At 54.9% G+C, this 18998-nt stretch overlaps 1 protein-coding gene across 1 annotated transcript in view; it reads left to right on the top strand.

Annotated features, from left to right (window-relative positions):
- The window catches only part of RAB11FIP3 (RAB11 family interacting protein 3), an 89126-nt gene extending 75067 nt beyond the window's left edge, over positions 1–14059 (top strand). Inside the window, 8 exon segments of the mRNA XM_063171268.1 lie at positions 2396–2489; positions 3844–3947; positions 6042–6182; positions 6979–7060; positions 9650–9787; positions 10656–10811; positions 11173–11313; positions 11946–14059. Coding sequence (XP_063027338.1) covers positions 2396–2489; positions 3844–3947; positions 6042–6182; positions 6979–7060; positions 9650–9787; positions 10656–10811; positions 11173–11313; positions 11946–12059 — 970 coding nt within the window. The 3' untranslated portion in view covers positions 12060–14059.
- The last annotated feature ends 4939 nt before the right edge of the window (positions 14060–18998 follow it).

The raw sequence follows: 18998 nt of genomic DNA on the forward strand, positions 1-18998 counted from the left end.
AACTTTTGGGAACAGAGATACCCTATCTTATGGGGGATTGAGCCCTCCTGGCCCTTTGCTTTTCTGAGGCAGCAATGTGTGGGCTTGTGTAAATATTAGTTAATTCAAGAGCAGTCAGGTTTGGTTTGTGATAAGGAGGGAGATAACAGGGTTTTGCCCAGCCAGATCCTTAAGCTCAGCCCAAAGCAAATCCTTTGTTGCAGATACTGTAATTAGTGAATAATCCCAAAACATTTGCTTTTGGAAAATTGATTTTATTTTGGTAAGAGCTCTTTCCTCATTTTTCTTATCCGGGTTCTGCTCGTGCCAAGAAATCTCAGCTGCTTAAGCCCTGTTGTGCTTGGCACCATTTAAATGACAAATGTGCCTGAGACTTTAAAATCTAAATATAAACTGAGGGTGAGGATGTAAAATCAGGCTGTGGTCTCTTGGTAAATGCCAGTTGTGCTTAGTGAGTCCTGGCATGAACACACTGTGGAGTGGGAGGATTTCAAGAGCCAATGGTACAAATTCCTGGGAGCAACAGAACTTTAAAGAGACCTCTGGGGTTTTGTCATCCATCGTCTGCTCAGAGCAGGAGAGCAGAGTGTTCTTCTCCTGCCTGGGGTGCCAGGGCTGGAACACACCCCCTTTCCAGGGCAGATCCACAGCCATGCTGAGGGAGCAGCCCCTCCTCAGGGTGTCCTTTGGTTTGTCACAAAGCTGGGGACACCGAGCAGCCCCTCCTCAGGATGTCCTTTAGCTTATCACAAAACTGGAAATACCAAGCAGCCTCTCCTCAGGGTGTCTTTTAGTTTGTCACAAAACTGGAAACACCAAGCAGCCCCTCCTCAGGGTGTCCTTTAGTTTGTCACAAAGCTGGGGACACTGAGCAGCCTCTCCAGTGTGTCCTTTAGTTTGTCACAAAGCTGGGGACACCGAGCAGCCCCTCCTCAGGATGTCCTTTAGCTTGTCACAAAGCTGGGGACACCAAGCAGCCCCTTCTCAGGGTGTCCCTGGCTTTGTGACAAGCTAAAGGGCACTCTGGGAAGGGGTTGCTTGGTTTCCCCTCCTTGTCACAAAGCTGGGGACACTGAGCAGCCTCTCCAGGGTGTCCTTTAATTTGTCACAAAGCTGGGGACACTGAGCAGCCTCTCCAGTGTGTCCTTTAGTTTGTCACAAAGCTGGGGACACCGAGCAGCCCCTCCTCAGGATGTCCTTTAGCTTGTCACAAAGCTGGGGACACCAAGCAGCCCCTTCTCAGGGTGTCCCTGGCTTTGTGACAAGCTAAAGGGCACTCTGGGAAGGGGTTGCTTGGTTTCCCCTCCTTGTCACAAAGCTGGGGACACTGAGCAGCCTCTCCAGGGTGTCCTTTAATTTGTCACAAAGCTGGGGACACCAAGCAGCCCCTCTCCAGGGTGTCCTTTAGGTTGTCACAAAGCTGGGGACACCAAGCAGCCCCTCCTCAGGATGTCTTTTAGTTTGTCACAAAACTGGAAACACCAAGCAGCCCCTCCTCAGGGTGTCCTTTAGTTTGTCACAAAGCTGGGACACCGAGCAGCCTCTCCAGGGTGTCCTTTAGCTTGTCACAAAAGTGGAAACACCAAGCAGCCCCTCCTCAGGGTGTCCTTTAGTTTGTCACAAATCTGGGGACACCGAGCGGCCCCTTCTCAGGGTGTCCCTGGCTTTGTGACAAGCTAAAGGGCACTCTGGGAAGGGGTTGCTTGATTCCCCCTCCTTGTCACAAAGCTGGGGACACTGAGCAGCCTCTCCAGGGTGTCCTTTAGTTTGTCACAAAGCTGGGGACACTGAGCAGCCCCTCTCCATGGTGTCCTTTAGTTTGTCACAAAGCTGGGGACACTGAGCAGCCTCTCCAGGGTGTCCTTTAGTTTGTCACAAAGCTGGGACACCGAGCAGCCAGGATCTCCTTTAGTTTGTCACAAAGCTGGGACACCGCTGTCACGAGGCCTCGTTAATGATTAGCTCATTAACTGGGCTGGGGGGGGTCACAGCAGCCTCAGGGGGGTTTGCCCCCCTCCCTCCCCTTGCACCCCACTTCTTCCCAGTCTTATCAGCCCTGGCAGTACTCTGGCCTTTGCTGGATAATGCACGGCCTTGGGGCTGGGCTAAAGAAGGAAAGTGGGAAGCGGCAGCTCTTATCTCTCCCCATTCCAAAGAGCAATCAATGATCGCGGTGTGAAGTCCCGGCCCCGTGTCCACGTTGGAGCGCTGGATTTCCCGGGACAGCTCCGCGGTGAGGGGACAGGCAGCGCTCGGAGAGCAGATCCTCTGGAGAGGCTGAGGAGGGCGGGAGGTGGCGGCGGGGCCGGCCGCTGTCACCTGGTGTCGCCATGGTGCCGGTGCTGGGGCTGATGCCGCTGCTGCTGTGGGTCGGGGTGGTTTGTCTCTGTTTCAGGCAGCTGCACCAGACGAGCTCGCTGGCCGTGGGGGTGATGGAGGAATCCTACCGGGAGAGCCTGGAGTGCACCGACGAGGACATCACCGACAAGGTGGGGCCTCCTCCCCGTGCTGGTGCCCTGAGCTTTGCTGAAATGTTGGGAGGAAAGGGGTTCTAGGGTAAAGTCTGTGGGACCCTGCAGTGTTCCCAGGCAGGATCAGGGTGAAGCTCCTCCCTTCAGATGAGCCCTCCCCATATGGAGGGGATGGAGGAGCAGAGCAGCGCTCCAGGCGCTCTGCAGGGTCAGGAGGTGACACTGCATCTTCTCCAGGGGCTGTGGCTTCCCCCAGAGTGCTGGGAGGAGGAATGGGCTGTTCACAGGCAGCATTTTCACTTCTCCTTCACACAAGAAGATGTTCTGCTTTTCTGAGGCAGCCCACCCAATGTGAAAGAGAAACTTCCTCTCCTTGGCACACTCTGCTCGTGCTGTCACACTCTGCTCGTGCTGTCAGGGTAGGGTTGGTTTTGTGCTGATGCTGATGGATTTTCCTGGGGTATTACAAGAAAAGAGTTGTAGGATAAGATGGGAGCACAGGAAAGATTTTGTCTGAGTATTCCTAGTTAAAAAACAGGGAAAAGAAGCTAAGATTGTGTAGATGTCTACTGAAGTCCTGAAATTCCTTGGGAATGGCCTTTCAGCTATGGAATATGAATGTCCTGAGGAGCTTGGTGTGGAAGAGAAATGTGTATGTGTGTAGCTGCACTCAGAAATAATTATAATGCAGGGAAAACCTTTGAAAAATAAATAAATAACATCATTTTTCCAAGGGGAAGTTGAATAAAATAGTTGAGTTCTTTAAGGCATTTGACTTGGGGAACTTCTGATGGGAAGGCCTGGTGTGTCTGCATGGCCTCTCTAATTCTCCCATGTCTCCTGCCCTTCTCCCAGAGCCAGGGTTTGGCTTTTCCAGGCATGCTCCTCATTTCTTCTCCCCCAGGATTGTTTTATATGGAATTTGAATGAATTAAATGCAAATACAGCTGGAATAAACCCTGTAGAGGTACAGGGAGAAAATCCTCACCTCTGTTCCTTCCCCACCAGCTGTCATTGATCCTTCCATCTGTAAATTCAGGGTTTCCATCCTGTTCCAGGCAGTGGGGAGTTATCCAGCCTCAGTGCTGCACATGGAGCTCTGGGGATCCACCAGGATCTTTCCCTCTAGATTGCTTTTAGGATGCCATCAGGAAGGGGTTGAAGAAAGGAAAGAGTGAAGTGTTTGACCCCAAACTGGTTCACAGGAGCCATCAGAACCTGGGAAAACAGATGGAAAAGGATGTTTTAAAGGGATGCTGATACACAAGGCGTGACTGCTCAGTTCCAGTGGGAGCCCTGCTTGTTTGGGGATGCTGTGGGGGCTGCTCTGGGTTTGGGGTTCCCCAGGGGCTGATCCCTGTCCCTGCTGCAGGTGGTGTTCCTGGAGAAGCGGGTGACGGAGCTGGAGAAGGACACGGCTGCCAACGGGGAGCAGCACAGCCGCCTGCGGCAGGAGAACCTGCAGCTGGTGCACAGGTGAGAGCCTCACCTGGGGGCCTTTCCCCTCCTCCTGCTGCAGTCCCTTCCCAAATCCAAACCACAGCCCTTTCCTGGGAGATTGACTCCATCCCAGCTGGGAACAGGGCACAGCGACATGGAGATTTTCTATTTTATGGGCTCAAGTTCTCTGGAGCTCCAGGACTTGGCTTTTGGTGGTTTTTACATGTGGCTTTTAATTGCTGGAGCTATATCAGGGAGGGTCAGGGTAGAGATCAGGAAAGGTTCTTCCCCCAGAGGGTGCTGGCACTGCCCAGGGGAATGGGCACAGCCCTGAGGCTGCCAGAGCTCCAGGAGTGTTGGGACAATGCTCTCAGGTTGGGATTGTTGGGGTGTCTGTGCAGGGCTGGGAGTTGAAATCCATGATCCTTGTGGTTCCCTTCCTACTCAGGATGAGGTTTTGTTGTTATTCTCGTTTGTCTTTTGATTTGTTTTTTTTTCTAATTGCTTCCCTGCTCCATGTGTCCCTCCCAAAAAGTCTCTGGAACTCTGGGTCTTGATTTTTTAAAAAACATTTATAGTTAGTTATAGTTATATAGTTATATCATGGTTATATTTAGATCATGGCTATATTTGTATCATATCATATTTATGTTTAATATATTTTCCTGCCCCAAATGGTCCCTGGAGCTCCAAGGCTTGCCTCCTGCTGGATCCAGGCCAGGGTGCAGCCCTTTGGATCCCACATGATGTAATCCCTGTGCGTGCTAATCTGCCAGGCTCCTCTCTCCCAGCATAGCTGTACCCTGGGCAGATAAAGCCAGCAGAGTTTATCTATAGGGCTGTAATTCTGTTAAGTAACAGTCCTGTCAGGGAACTGAGCCACTCAAACAAAGGTTTCCCTAAGCCCTGATAAACTTGAGAGTGAGGGAAATGTTTTCACTTCAGCAGCTTGGCCTGGAAGTGTCAGCTGGCTCTGGGTGAGCTGGGTGCTGGGGAGAGTGGGATCAGCTGGGAAAATCCTTCTCCTGGGAAAAGCCACTGCAGAAATTCCAGCTCCAGCCCCATCTCTGCAAGTGCTCATGGCCAGGTTGGACAGGGCTTGGAGCCAGGCTGGCAGAGCTGGGGGTGCTCACCTGGAGAGGAGAAGCTCCAGGGACACCTCAGAGCCCCTGCCAGGGCCTGAAGGGGCTCCAGGAGAGCTGCAGAGGGACTGGGGACAAGGGATGGAGGGACAGGACACAGGGAATGGCTCCCACTGCCAGAGGGCAGGGATGGATGGGATATTGGGAATTGGAAATTGTTCCCTGTGAGGGTGGGCAGGCCCTGGCACAGGGTGCCCAGAGCAGCTGTGGCTGCCCCTGGATCCCTGGCAGTGCCCAAGGCCAGGCTGGGCAGGGCTGGGAGCAGCCTGGGACAGTGGGAGGTGTCCCTGCCATGGCAGGGGTGGCACTGGGTGGGCTTTAAGGTCCCTCCTAGCCCAAACTATTCTGGGATTCTGTGATCTGCAGTTCTGCTGACACACAGGGAAGGGTGACCTGCAGATCCCCTGGTTTTTGTTGGCATCACAAGAGAGTGAATAGAAGAAGGATTGAGGCTGTTGCCTTTTCTCTGTGCAATGACACCACTTCCTGCTGGAAACAGCTGAAGGAGGATTTCTCTGCCATGACTGCTGCAGGTGGAACCACAAACCCTGGGATTTGGGTTTGGCTTAGAAGTTCTTAAAGGTCTTTTGCAACCTCAGTGACTCTGAGATTCCCATGAAGAGATGTCTATGTGTGTGGCTGCAATTGGAAATAATTCTAATGCATAGAAGACATTTAAAAATAATTAAAAATAGACTTCTTTCCCAGGCTGGAAATTGAATAGCATACTTGTGTTCCTTAAGGAACCTGACTTGGGAAACCTGTGATGGAAGAGGTGCTGCTTCTCCTGCTGCATGTGCTGGGATGCAGTGAAGCTGTTTGAGATGGTCATTGCTGTGTTTTCCCTGGAAGCTTGTTCTGTTTTACCATCTGCTTCTCCCAGCTCACCTGAGGGGTGGAAGAGGGGCTGGGAGGGGAGTCTGGTCCCTGCCTTGGGATGGCAGCTGCTCCTCAGGGCAGTTTAATCCCCTCTTTGTCCTCTCTGCAGAGCAAATGCACTCGAGGAGCAGCTGAAGGAGCAGGAGCTGAGGGCTGACCAGACCCTGCTGGAGGAGATCAAGAAGCAGAGGGAGCTGCTCAGCAAAATGGAGAGGGAGAAGAGCATTGAGATTGAGAACCTGCAGGCCAGGTGGGGCTGGGGGGGCAGCACTCCTGGAGCCAGCCCAGAGTCTGTGCCCAGGCAGCCTTGGGGGCACACAGGGAGGCAGGCAGGGAGTTTAATGGGTTCAAGGTGACTAAAATCACCACAAACCCTGAGTTTTGGTAATTTCCACCTTTGGCCCACAGACCTAATCTTGGGTTCTTTATTTGAGCTGCTCTGATGCATTTTAAGTTGAGCTCCCACCCTTTGTCCTGCAGTGAGGGGATGAAGAGGGGATTTGTTAATGCTGCTTCCTATAAATGACCCCTTGGGGTACTTTTGATGCCCAGATGTTTTTCACCTTGATGGAAACAGGCAAACAGCTGGGAAAGAGGCAGAGTGTCCCAGCCAGGGTGCTCTGTGCTGCCTGGTGGATTCCAAAGGCAGAAGTGGGGTGGGAGAGGTGTCAGGTATTTGACAGGGCTTTTCCATCTTCCCCAAAGTGTTTTGCTGTTGTTCATCCCTTGCAGTCCATGGGAGGTGAAGACAGTGGGGTTCTACCTGGGAATGCAAACCCAAAGCCCTCTCTGACCCCCTGCTCTGTTGTCTCTGCTGCTGAGGCTTGTCCAGGAGCAGAAAAACCCTTGGAACAAAGAATAGCACTGGAGCTGATGGATGTCAGGGTTGTGTAGATGCCCCTCTCTTTCCCCTGGCAGCAGAAATATCTCAGGGTTTGCCTTGAACACATGAATCCCTGATGGCTTCCCTTGGGTTTCATATTCCTGGGGAGGTGTTCTCCCTGTGTGGGATGCTGGGATGAGTGTCACACCCGTTCCCTCTGCAGGCTGCAGCAGCTGGATGATGAGAACAGCGAGCTGAGGTCCTGTGTCCCCTGCCTGAGAGCCAACATCGAGAGGCTTGAGGAGGTGAGGCCAGAGGGTGCCTGGTTTGGGGGTGAAATGCTGGTTTTGGGGTGAAATTCTGGCTTTGGTATGAATTTTCATGAACACAAGATCCATTTAATGTAACAAACCATTTCCTTCCATTTTCCAGTCTCTGCAGACCCCACTTTGGACAGCACTATCCCACACAGTTATCCTTGCAGTCTCCCACTCTTCAGCCTGGAAGCTGGGAATAAACCCCTGATAAATCCCTGTGGCAGTGCCTGCTCAGGAGGGGACTCGTGCCCTCTTGTGGAAGCTTGTCCCCATCCCTGTCCCCGTCCCTGTGGCCAGTCCAGTGCAGGGGAGGAGGAGGAGCAGGGATGCTCCATCTCTATGTCCTGGGATTTGTCAGTTGAGTTTCCAAAGATCTGTGTCACCTCCCAGCCCCTCTCATGTCACCCTGCCCAGGACCCAAGGCCCTGCAGGGCTGGGGCCTCCCCAGACTCCTTGGGATGGGCAGGAGCCTCACCTTCAGGGATGGGCTGGGTTACAGGTGGGACACCTGGAGCAGGGGCTGCATTTTGTCTCTGCCAAGCTTGGGGGCAGAATTAAAGTTAAAACTGAACTGAGATCAAACCCTCTCTCCTAGCTGAAGGACCTTATATCCATGTTTAATTCCATGGGAGTGGTCTGCAGCTCCATCCTCCTGATGTGCTCTTCATCTGCCAGGGCCCTGTGAGCACAGCTGAGGCTGGGGGCAGGAAAGCCCCAGTGGCTCTGAGGGTGAATTCCCAGCCATGGGGAGTTGGTTGTGATCATGCAGAGCCATTCTCCTTTCCTCCACAGTGAATAGGTGAAGGAGGAGCAGGAGCTGCACTCACTGCCCTCCCTGCCCAGGACAAGCCTGGCTGATGAGCTGCTCTCCTGACCAGTGCCCAAAAATCAGGATTTTGTTGTCACTGTTGCCTTTCCTGCTTGGTGCTGCTCCATGGAGCAGGACACCCCTGAGCTGTGGAGTCTTTGCTTCTTTTCTGCCCGGGCCAGGATTAAATCACAAGAAGGTATTTCTTGTTGGGGCTCAGATCTTTATTAGTTCTTATCTCTGTTACAGTCTCACAAACTGTGAGTTCTGCAGCACTTCACTTTAACAAACTAAAAATGGAGCCCCATCTCTCTCTCTCTCTCTCTCTCTCTCTCTCTCTCTCTCTCTCTCTCTCTCTCTCTTTCTCCAAGGCCTTTTAAGGATAAACTGTCCAATTAAGAAATGACACCTAAATTATTTTTACTTTTAACCCAATAACCAACCACCCCTGATCTGTAATGTGGACTTCCTATCCAATTACACAAAACCACCCCAACCCATGCAGAAGAAATTGAAGAAGAAGGAGCAGCCTCTGCCCTAAAACCTCCATCTTGCTTTATTTGTATTACTGTATTCTAAACCCTTAAACTGTGAGTTTTCCACCCTGGGTTATTACACAGCTCTGTTCAAACTCCACACCCACAATCCCAGTTCTGCCATTCCATTCTGGAAGCTTCTCCACGGCCTCAGGTCAGTGCAGTGTTCTCTGGGGGGTCAGTGCCTGGCAGCACAGAAAGTCTGAAATTCCCACAGCCAGGGTTCCAGCACAGAGCCAGCATCTGGAGCTGCCCCATGAGCTGCTCCTCAGCCCTGTGTGCCAGGGGCCATCCATCACCAGCACTGCAGGGCTCCTGTGGCATTTGTGGAGTTCTGAAAGCCAAAACCTTTCCCATGGGACAGGGCAACAATGGTAAAACTTGTGGGTTGAGGGAAAAGACAGTTTATTAAGTAAAGTAAAAGCAAAGCAAAATAAGGAGTTAATCAGTGCTTCCCAAGGCAGACAGGTGTTCAGGCATCTCCTGGAAAGCAGAGCTCCATCATCAGTCAGGGAGCCCAACAGTGACTTGGGAAGGCAAATGCCATCACTGCAGACACCTCCTTTTCTCATTCTTCCCCCAGTTTGTATTGATGAACATGTTGTCATTTAGTATTAAATATCCATTTTGAGTTTGGGGATCAGCTGTCCCAGCTGTGTCCCCTCCCAGCTCCTTGTGCACCCCCAGAATCCATGATGGTGGGGTGGAGTGAGAAGCAGGAAAAGCTGGGCACAGGCAGAGGTGCTGCTCTAGGGGCTGTTGGCATCTTCACATGCATCCCAAACATTCAGCCAAGGCTTTGGGAAGCAGAAGGGAACAGAGCTGGCCTGTGTGTTTTACATCCCAGCTTGAACTGCTCTGTTCCTTCTTGGATCAGCCCTCAATTCAAACCTTTCATGTCTGAAACCAAGAGGGAGGTAAAGATCTCAGATGCAGGAGTTTTCTGAAATCCAGACATAAGGAGCTTTATGATTTAATGTCTCTCCTTGGCCTGGAGCCCCGTGCTGGCTCCAGCCCATCCCACACCAGCATGGTGCTTCCCAGAAAGCAGCACAAGGGTGGATATTCATGTGGATTCACTCTGGAGCCATCCCTGAGTGCTCCCTCAGTGCTGCCAAGCTCTGAGCAGATGAATCCCAGCAGGCAGAGCCTCCTGGTGCCTCAGGAGAGGAGCATTCCCTGCAGAGCCAGCACCCAGCTGGGCCTCTCACTGGGCTGCTCGTGTCCTTGCAGGAGAAGCAGAAGCTGCTGGATGAGATTGAGGACCTCACTGTGCAGCTCACAGAGGAGCAGGAGAAAAAGAGGAAGATGGGGGACAAGCTGAGTCAGGAGAGGCACCAGTTCCAGAAGGAGAAGGAGTCAACGCAGGAGGTGAGTGGGGTCTGGGCCTGCCACAGCCCTGTCCCCAAAGTGTGGGAATGTGGCCTTGGCAGCCTCTCCAGAATGGGTGCCTGGAGCAGGGAGTGCTGCCTGGGCAGTGGGGAGGGCTGCAGGAGCTGAGCTGCAGCACCTCAGTCCCTTGTGCTGCTCTGGAATTCACCCAGCCTTGTCCCTGCAGGGGCTGTGCCACCCTGCCCCTTCCCCTCCTGCAGAGGGGTTAGAGCTGAGTGCTTGGGGCTGGATCACACCCTCCCAGTGCTCCATCACCTGTGCCTGCTGATTCTGAACTGGGGGCCCAGGCAGGGCTGGCTGTGGTGGCAGGAAAGGAGCTCTGGCCCAAAGTGGAATGAGTTGTCACCGTGGTGTCACTGAGGGGACCCAGCCCTGCAGCAGAGGGAGCTGGCTGGGGGGGACCCACATTGCTGGGGGGTCTGTGCTGCTGCAGACCCAAACCCAGCACCTTTGGCTCTCCAACAAGGTCCTTGCAGGGCTGTGTTCATGTGTTTCAGTAGCTCTCCTCTCCATCTCCTGCTTGCTGGGGGTGTGAGGGAGCAAGGGGAAACCAAGTTCCCCCCAGAAAGGAATTCAATCATGGAATGGTTTGGGTTGAGAAGGATCTCAAAGCTCATCTTGTTCCACCCCCTGCTATGGGCAGGGACAGCTCCCACTGTCCCAGATTGCCCCAAACTCCATCCAGCCTGACCTTGGGCACTGCCAGGGATCCAGGGGCAGCCCCTGCTGTGGCCAACAATCCTGCTGCAGCAATCCATGAGCTGCTGCCACAGCAGCCACACCCAGAGGCTGCTGCTGGATCTGGCAGGCCTGTGGCACTCAGCTGTCCCCTTGCCTTGCCCTGCAGCTCATTGAGGACCTCAGGAAGCAGCTGGAGCACCTGCAGCTCTTCAAGCTGGAGGCAGAGCAGCGCCGGGGCCGCAGCAGCAGCATGGGGCTGCAGGAGTACAACAGCAGGACACGGGAGACTGAGCTGGAGCAGGAGATCAAGCAGCTCAAGCAGGTAAGGAGGGCTGGGCTGGCAGGGAAACCATTCCCTGATGCCAAGGGAGGACCTGCAGGGCCCAGGGGCTCTCTCCCAGGGGTGGAGGGGATCCAGGAGCCCAGTCCTGGGAGAGGGAGGTTGGTGCTTTCTCAGGGACAGCAAGAGCCCTTCTCTCTCTGCTGTGCCCCCTGGATCTTCCCAGTGTTCCCATGCTTCCAGAGGTTCTCCAGGCTCTGCTGAGGTGGAGGCAGCAGCCCATGTGCTGTTCCCAGCCCTGTGTGAGCTGTTTTAGGGTGAAAGCCCCTGTCTGCCTTTGCTGGTCTGGATCAGCTCTGAGCACCAGCTGCTCCAGCAGTGTGTGGTTTGTGTGTGTGAACAGGATAACAGGAACCTGAAGGAGCAGAACGATGAGCTCAATGGGCAGATCATCAACCTGAGCATCCAGGGAGCCAAGAACCTGTTCTCAGCCTCCTTCTCCGAGTCCCTGGCAGCCGAGATCAGCTCTGTCTCCAGAGATGAGGTATGTGCCATGAGGAGCTCACACTGCTCCTTCCTGGGTACCTGCACCTGGCATGGCCTGGGGGGAGGGGATGTGCCCTGTTTGGCCCAGCCCATGCTCAAAATCCCCCTGAAAGCTGGCAAGAGCAGAGAAATCCCCACACAATTATCTGCAGAGCTCTCAGGACTGACCCTGCCTGCCAGCCCTCCCTGCTGGGAACAGGGGAGCTGCTCCCTGCCCGTTGCTGATTCTGGCAGCTCTGCTTTGCCTGCCCTGGCTGTGTCCATCAGTCTGGAGCTGGCTGCAAACCCCTGGGAGCCAGGACATTCCCCCTGGAGATCCCAGCTCCTCCAGCACATTTTCTCCCTGAGCACCAACCAGGGGTGGCTGTGCCTGCACAAACACTGGAATTAGATCTTTAACACCTCAGGAAGTGGGGAAACACACCTGGATATCTTGGGGATCCAATGGAGGTGTGATGCTCCCTGCTCTCTGCAGGGCAGCTCTCTCCATCAGGCTGAGAGCTCACAGGAGTGAGCAGAACCAGTTTTCCCCTGGCCATTTGATCAAGGTCAGGAATGTCCCAGGCAGGGATGCACAGAGCTCTGGGCAGTGCCAGGCAGTGAGCTCTCCCTCCTCTCCCTGTGCTGCAGCTCATGGAAGCAATCCAGAAGCAGGAGGAGATCAACTTCCGCCTGCAGGATTACATCGACAGGATCATCGTGGCCATCATGGAGACCAACCCCTCCATCCTGGAGGTCAAGTAGTGCAGCCGGGAGGATTTGGTGCTCTGAGAGGATGAAGAGGGACTCCAGACGTCTTTGCACTTGATGAAGGCACAAGGAAGCCTCAGGTCGGGGAGTGACTGAGCCACGGACCAGGGAAAAGGAAAAGCAGCAGGCAGGCTTTGTTGTCTGACTGCGTTATTTCGAAGCCCTCCTGGCTGTGGAGGGGTGAAAGGGAACCTGGAGAAGGAGCTCAGGAAAGGGACACTGCAGGAAGTGCCTGTGGCGCTGGGGACTGTCCCGACAGGCACCGCCCCTCCGAGGGACACGGCGATGGAAGCGCCAGCGCTGACTTTGCCCCGCTGTGCCAAAGTGTCCCTGACACACCCACCGGGCAGAGCCAGGGCAGCGCCTCCCGGACTCGCACAGGGTTGGGGTTTGCTTTTGGTTTGGGGTTTTGGTTTATTTTTTAATTAACTTAATGCAAATGGCCTCATCCAGCTGGCTCAGCCCGTCCTCGCCCCGTGCTCGGGCTGCGTGCAGAGCCCGCGGGGCTCTCGGGGACAGGGCTGAGCACACTCGGTCACCTGCCTCCTTATTTATTGTTGCTGTCCGTGGCTCGGTACTGTCGGCACGTCTCGGCATCCCGGCTCTGCTCCCTCCTCCTCCTCCTCCTGCTCCTGCTGCTGCCGGGCTCTGCCGCTGAGGTGGCTCCGGGAGGAGCTGTCCCTCGTCCCCAGCTGGGGACAGGCTCTGTGCGGCACCGGGGCAAGGCTGCAGCGCCTCCGGCCGCCTCTCCTCGTCCTGGCTGGGACAGCAGCGCTTTGGAGCTGCAGTGGAGCCCCGAGGTGGCCGGCTCGCCTCCCGAAGCTTTGGGACAGTGGCCTGTGCCATTGCCAGCCGGAGCAGGGCTCTGCTGGTGATAGCTGCAGCCCTGGAGGGAGAGCCTGCTCCGGCTCCTTCCCCCGATCCTGGGCTGGAGGAGCCCCCTCGTTCCTCATCCCTGGCACCGGCCGGGGCTGGAATCTCTGTGCCGACGGGGAGGGGAGCTGGAGAACACCAGCAGCTCCCTGGAAACAAAAGCCATGTTTACATCAGACAGCTCTGTGCGCGCTGGCACCAGCGGCCGTGGCGCAGCGTGGCCCGGCAGTGGCCGCTGTCCCCTCCCAGCCAGCGCCATCCCCGGCACCGGCTTCAGCCCGCCGCTCCTCTTCCTCCTGCTCCTCAGGTTTGGGAGTGCCAGGACGGCCTGGAAGCAGAAGCCACAGCAGTCCCGGGGGTGCCTGCTCCCCCCAAAGCCCTCCAGCCCTGGGGGTGACCCGGTGCAGGGGGACACTGTCACCACTCATGCAGGGGACAGCGGCCGAGCCACTCTGGGGCTGATCCTGCGGGGCAGCGGGCTCAGGGTGAGCCCCAAACCCCGGGGCAGCCCCTGCACCACCCCGGCCCTCCCTCCCTGCTCCCCTCCCTGCCCCGAGGCCGCGGGAAGAAGCCACGTAATGTACATTTCCAGAGAAGCTTTGGGTGTAAATCAGTGTATACTTGGAGAGGGAAAATTTTTCTATCTTGTAGAGTAGGTATTTTTATAGAATGAAGGTTGATCCATTTTTTTAATACTTTAAAAGAAGAGAGAAATGTATCTGTGTATACACAAAAGCATATATATATATATATATATGTATAAATATATAAATATTGGAGATCTGCCTTTCTCGACTTGGGATCCTGGATCCCCAGGTCTCAAACAATCGTTTGTTTTTTCCTGTCGCTCTCACAGAGGTACTGTAACTGTAAATAAGCACCGGGGGGGGAAAAAAGTTTTAAGCAAACAAAAAGCACTGACTTGCACATTCACCATGCTTTAAAGTCCCTATGGAGAGAGAAAAACAAAAACAAAAACAAGACAAAAACTGTACATCCTGAAAATGTTCCTCTTTCCCGACCGCTATGTGAAGGAAGTCCCCCCAAAAAAGAGGCAAAAATGGTATTGTCTTAACTGATGTATCAATTCTTGTCGGATTAAAAGCTGTTACTATTCCTGCCCAGAGCCTGTTCTTGCACAGAGCATCCTGAGGATCCCAGTGCTGCATTGGAGCATCCCAAATATCCAAGTGCTGGATCTCCAGGGGGGCTGGACTGAGTGGAAATGCTCCTGCACCAAGGAGTGCCCTGGTTTTGGGAGGAGGAGGATGAGGATGAACGAGAAAGGATGAGGATGAGGATGAGGATGAGGATGAGGATGAGGATGAGGATGAGGATGAGGATGAGGGAGGCTGGAGCTGGTTGGAATCTCCTGATTTTGGGAGGATGAGGATGAGGATCAGGATGAGGGAGGCTGGAGCTGGCTGGGATGCCCTGATTTTGGGAGGATGAGGAGGAGGATGAGAATGAAAATAAGAATAAGAATGAGGATGAGGAAAGCTAGAGCTGGCTGGACCTGATTTTGGGAGGATGAGGATGAAGGTGAGGATGAGGGAGGCTGGAGCTGGCTGGAATGCCCTGATTTTGGGAGGATGAGGATGAGGGTGAGGGAGGCTGGACTTGGCTGGAGTGCCCTGATTTTGGGAGGAGGAGGAGGAGGAGGAGGATGAATGAGAAAGAATGAGAATGAGAATGAGAAAAGCTAGAGCTGGCTGGAATCTCCTGATTTTGGGAGGATGAGGATGAGGAGGAGGAGGTGGAGGCTGGAGCTGGCTGGAATGCCCTGATTTTGGGAGGATGAGGATGAGGGTGAGGGAGGCTGGAGCTGGCTGGAATGCCCTGATTTTGGGAGGATGAGGATGAGGGTGAGGGAGGCTGGAGCTGGCTGGAATGCCCTGATTTGGGGAGCATGAGGAGGAGGAGGATGAGGATGAGAATGAGGATTGAGGGAGGCTGGACTTGGCTGGAATGCCCTGATTTTGGGAGGATGAGAATGAGGAAGGCAGGACCCGCTGATTCCAGAGGGATCAAGGTCGGAGGGAGCCAGAATCCCGCCAAGCTGTGTGGGTGGCAATGGGGGAATTCCCTGCTCACCCTCCCGGAGGATCCAGGCGGGACCCTGGGCGCTGGTCCTGCTGCCCAGGGCTGGGACGGGGCTCTGGCTCCCTCCCCTCCAGCAGAACTCGGAGCTTTCCCTTCCCTCCGCCCCGGGAGAGCCCCCTCGGAGCCCTCGGCTGTTCTGGACGGCTCCAAAATCCCTTAAACGCCCTCAGCTCCCTGCTAAGCTGCTCCCCACCCCTCTAAGCCTCCTCCACCCCTCCCCACCCCTTTAAGCCGCCCCAAAGGGCCTGAACGTGCAGAATCCCCTCCCAGCCCCCGCCGTGCCTCCGGATGGCTCCAGACTGTTCCTCTGAACTGCTCGGGGCAGCAGCGAAGAGCTGGGAAAGGCTCTGACACACCCTGGGAGCTCTGAAACCCCCCAGATCGCTTCAGGCTGCTCAGGGCAGCACCGAGGCTCCAAAACACCCCCCAGAGCTCCTCCAAAATATCCCTGATATGCTCTAAAATATCCCTGAGCTGCATAAAACGTCCCAGAGCTGCTCAAAAACCATCCCAGAGCTCCTCCAAAACATCCCTGCCATGCTCCAAAGTGTCCCTGAACCATCCCTGAGCTGTCCTAAGTGTCCCTGAACTGCTGTAAAACATCCCTGAGCTGCATAAAACGTCCCAGAGCTGCTCAAAAACGTCCCAGAGCTCCTCCAAAACACCCCCAGAGCCGCGCCAAAACATCCCAGAGCTGTCCCAAAACATCCCTGACATGATCCAAAATGTCCCTGAGCTGCTCTAAAATGTCCCTGAGCTGCATAATACGTCCCAGAGCTGCTCAAAAACATCCCAGAGCTCCTCCAAAATATCCCTGAGCTGCTCAAAACCATCCCAGAGCTCCTCCAAAATGTCCCTGAGCTGCCCAAAACCATCTCAGAGCTCTTCCAAAACATCCCTGCCATGCTCCAAAGTGTCCCTGAACTGCTCTAAAACGTCCCAGAGCTGCTCAAAAACGTCCCAGAGCTCCTCCAAAATATCCCTGAGCTGCCCAAAACCATCTCAGAGCTCTTCCAAAACATCCCTGTCATGCTCCAAAGTGTCCCTGAACCATCCCTGAACTGTCCTAAGCATCCCTGAGCTGCTAAAAACCATCCCAGAGCTGTTCTAAACCATCCCTGAGCTGCCCAAAACCATCCTAGAGCTCCTCCAAAACATCCCTTCCATGCTCCAAAGTGTCCCTGAACTGCTCTAAAACATCCCTGAGCTGCTCAAAAACATCCCAGAGCTCCTCCAAAATGTCCCTGAGCTGCCCAAAACCATCCCTGAGATGCATAAAACATCCCTGAGCTGCTCAAAACCATCCCAGAGCTCCTCCAAAACATCCCTGCCATGCTCCAAAGTGTCCCTGAGCTGTTCTAAACCATCCCTGAGCTGTTCTAAACCATCCCTGAGTTGCCCTAAGCATCCCTGAGCACCTCTGAAACATCCTGGAGCTGCCCTAAACCACCTCTGAGCTGCCCTGAACCATCTCTGAGCACGTCCAAAGCATCCCTGAGCATCTGTAAATCACCTCTGTTGCATTCCCAACTGCTCTGCACCCTCCAAGCAGCTCTGGAGTGCACCAAAGATTTCCCTGAACACCTCTGAAACTTCCTTTTGAAAACTCCTCTGAAATCTCAACCTCTCAGTCCCGAAGCTGCTCTAGAAATGGGGTAGGTAAACAGCTCTGGGAGTGTTTCTGTGCTGCTGGGTGGCTTCAAGGGGCTGTAAATCTCCTTTTTGAGCAGCTCAGGCTCTGGAAGGATGGAGCTGTGGCCATTACTGAACCACTTGAGCTGCTCAAACAGCTCTCATGCCTCTCCAACCAGCCCTGCAAGGCACCAAGATGCCAAAACTGCCTCGAAGTAGCACTTGAAGCTCTCCAAACTCTTCTAAAACTCCTCGACATAGCTCAAAATGGATTATAGAAAAGGTCTCCTGGCAGCTCTGAAGCTCTCCAAGCCTCCTCTGTGCAGCTGTGAAACTCCTCGAGTGCCCCAACAGCCTCCAAAAGGCCCTTGAAACTCCTCTGGACCTTCCTCATGGGCCTCTCAAAAGGGTTAAAATTTTTAATAATATCTCTAAACTCAGTTTGCAACTACCCCAAACCCCCTCTGAATGACATCAGAGGGGCACAGGCAACCCTAAAACAACCCAAAAACTCATAAAAAATAATCAGAGCTGCTCCAAAGCACTCCAGCTCTTCTGCACTTCCTCTGAAAGGGGCTCTGAATGGCTTAAAACCTCTCCAGCCTTTTCAAAGCTGCTCCAGAAAAGTCCCAAAGCTCTGAAGGTCTCTGCATTCTTCAGAACAGCTCCAGAGCTGCTCCCAGCCCAGCTCCAGCCCTTCCACCCAGCTGTGGGGGCTGAGCATGGTGACAAAGCTCCAGGGCTGGGGACAGGTCTGGGCCACTCATGGCCAGAGGGACCTGGAGGGGCTGGAGCAGATCCAGAGAAGGGAACAGAGCTGGGGAGGGGCTGGAGCACCAGGAGGGGCTGAGGGAGCTGGGAAGGGGCTCAGCCTGGAGAAAAGGAGGCTCAGGGGGGACCTTGTGGCTCTGCACAGCTCCTGACAGGAGGGGACAGCCGGGGAACAGGGACAGGACAAGGGGGAACAGCCCCAAGCTGGGCCAGGGGAGGTTCAGGTTGGATATTGGGAATATTCTTTCATGGGAAGGGTGATCAGGCACTGGAACAGCTGCCCAGGGCAGTGGTGGGGTCACCACCTGAAGACATTGATGTGGCACTTGGGGACATGGGTGTGCAGTGCTGAGGGATGCTTGGAGTTGATGATCTCAGGACTTTCCCAACCACAACATTCCTGTGGTTCCCTGGGCCAGTGACACTTCTGAACATCCCCAAAGCCTGGCCATGACCAAGGCCACCACCCTCATGTCCCACATGCCTGGTCCCTGTCCTGTGTCTCCACATCAGGGCTGGGCCCAGCAGGGCTCTGTGGCCGTGTCCCTGTGCCCCATCTGGGGCAGGAAGGGATGGCTGTGGGTGCAGGGATTGCTCTGGGTGCTGCAGGGATTGCTGTGGGTGCTGCAGGGATTGCTGTGGGTGCAGGGATTGCTGTGGGTGCTGCAGGGATTGCTGTGGGTGCAGGGATTGCTGTGGGTGCTGCAGGGATTGCTGTGGGTGCTGCAGGGATTGCTGTGGGTGCTGCAGGGATTGCTGTGGGTGCAGGGATTGCTGTGGGTGCTGCAGGGATTGCTGTGGGTGCAGGGATTGCTGTGGGTGCAGGGATTGCTGTGGGTGCTGCAGAGATTGCTCTGGGTGCAGGGATTGCTGTGGGTGCTGCAGGGATTGCTGTGGGTGCAGGGATTGCTCTGGGTGCTGCAGGGATTGCTGTGGGTGCAGGGATTGCTCTGGGTGCACAATGGATTGCTCTGGGTGCAGGGATTGCTGTGGGTGCTGCAGGGATTGCTCTGGGTGCTGCAGGGATTGCTGTGGGTGCAGGGATTGCTGTGGGTGCTGCAGGGATTGCTGTGGGTGCTGCAGGGATTGCTCTGGGTGCAGGGATTGCTGTGGGTGCAGGGATTGCTGTGGGTGCTGCAGGGATTGCTGTGGGTGCTGCAGGGATTGCTGTGGGTGCTGCAGGGATTGCTCTGGGTGCAGGGATTGCTGTGGGTGCTGCAGGGATTGCTCTGGGTGCAGGAGGCATTTCCAGCTCTTTCCCCTTCCCCATCTGCAGCCGGCCGCGGGCCTGGGCTGGGATGGGGTTAACCCTTGGCAGCCGGGCTGGGGGAGCAGAGCCCCGGCCCTGGTTTGGGGGGCAGCCCCAGGGATGCTCCAGGCGCTCCAGCAGGGGACAAGCCGCGGGCAGGGTCACACCGGAGGGGGGGACACTCCAGCAAGGACCCGACACCCAGCGGGGACACAGCGACAGCAGCCCTGCCTGTTGCAGAGCGTTTTCCTCCTCTTGCTCCAAGCTGGGAACTCCTGGTGATGCAGAATCGGGGAGGACAGGCT

Source organism: Melospiza melodia, chromosome 18 (genome assembly GCF_035770615.1).
Source record: "Melospiza melodia melodia isolate bMelMel2 chromosome 18, bMelMel2.pri, whole genome shotgun sequence".
NCBI classification, from domain to species: Eukaryota; Metazoa; Chordata; class Aves; order Passeriformes; family Passerellidae; genus Melospiza; species Melospiza melodia.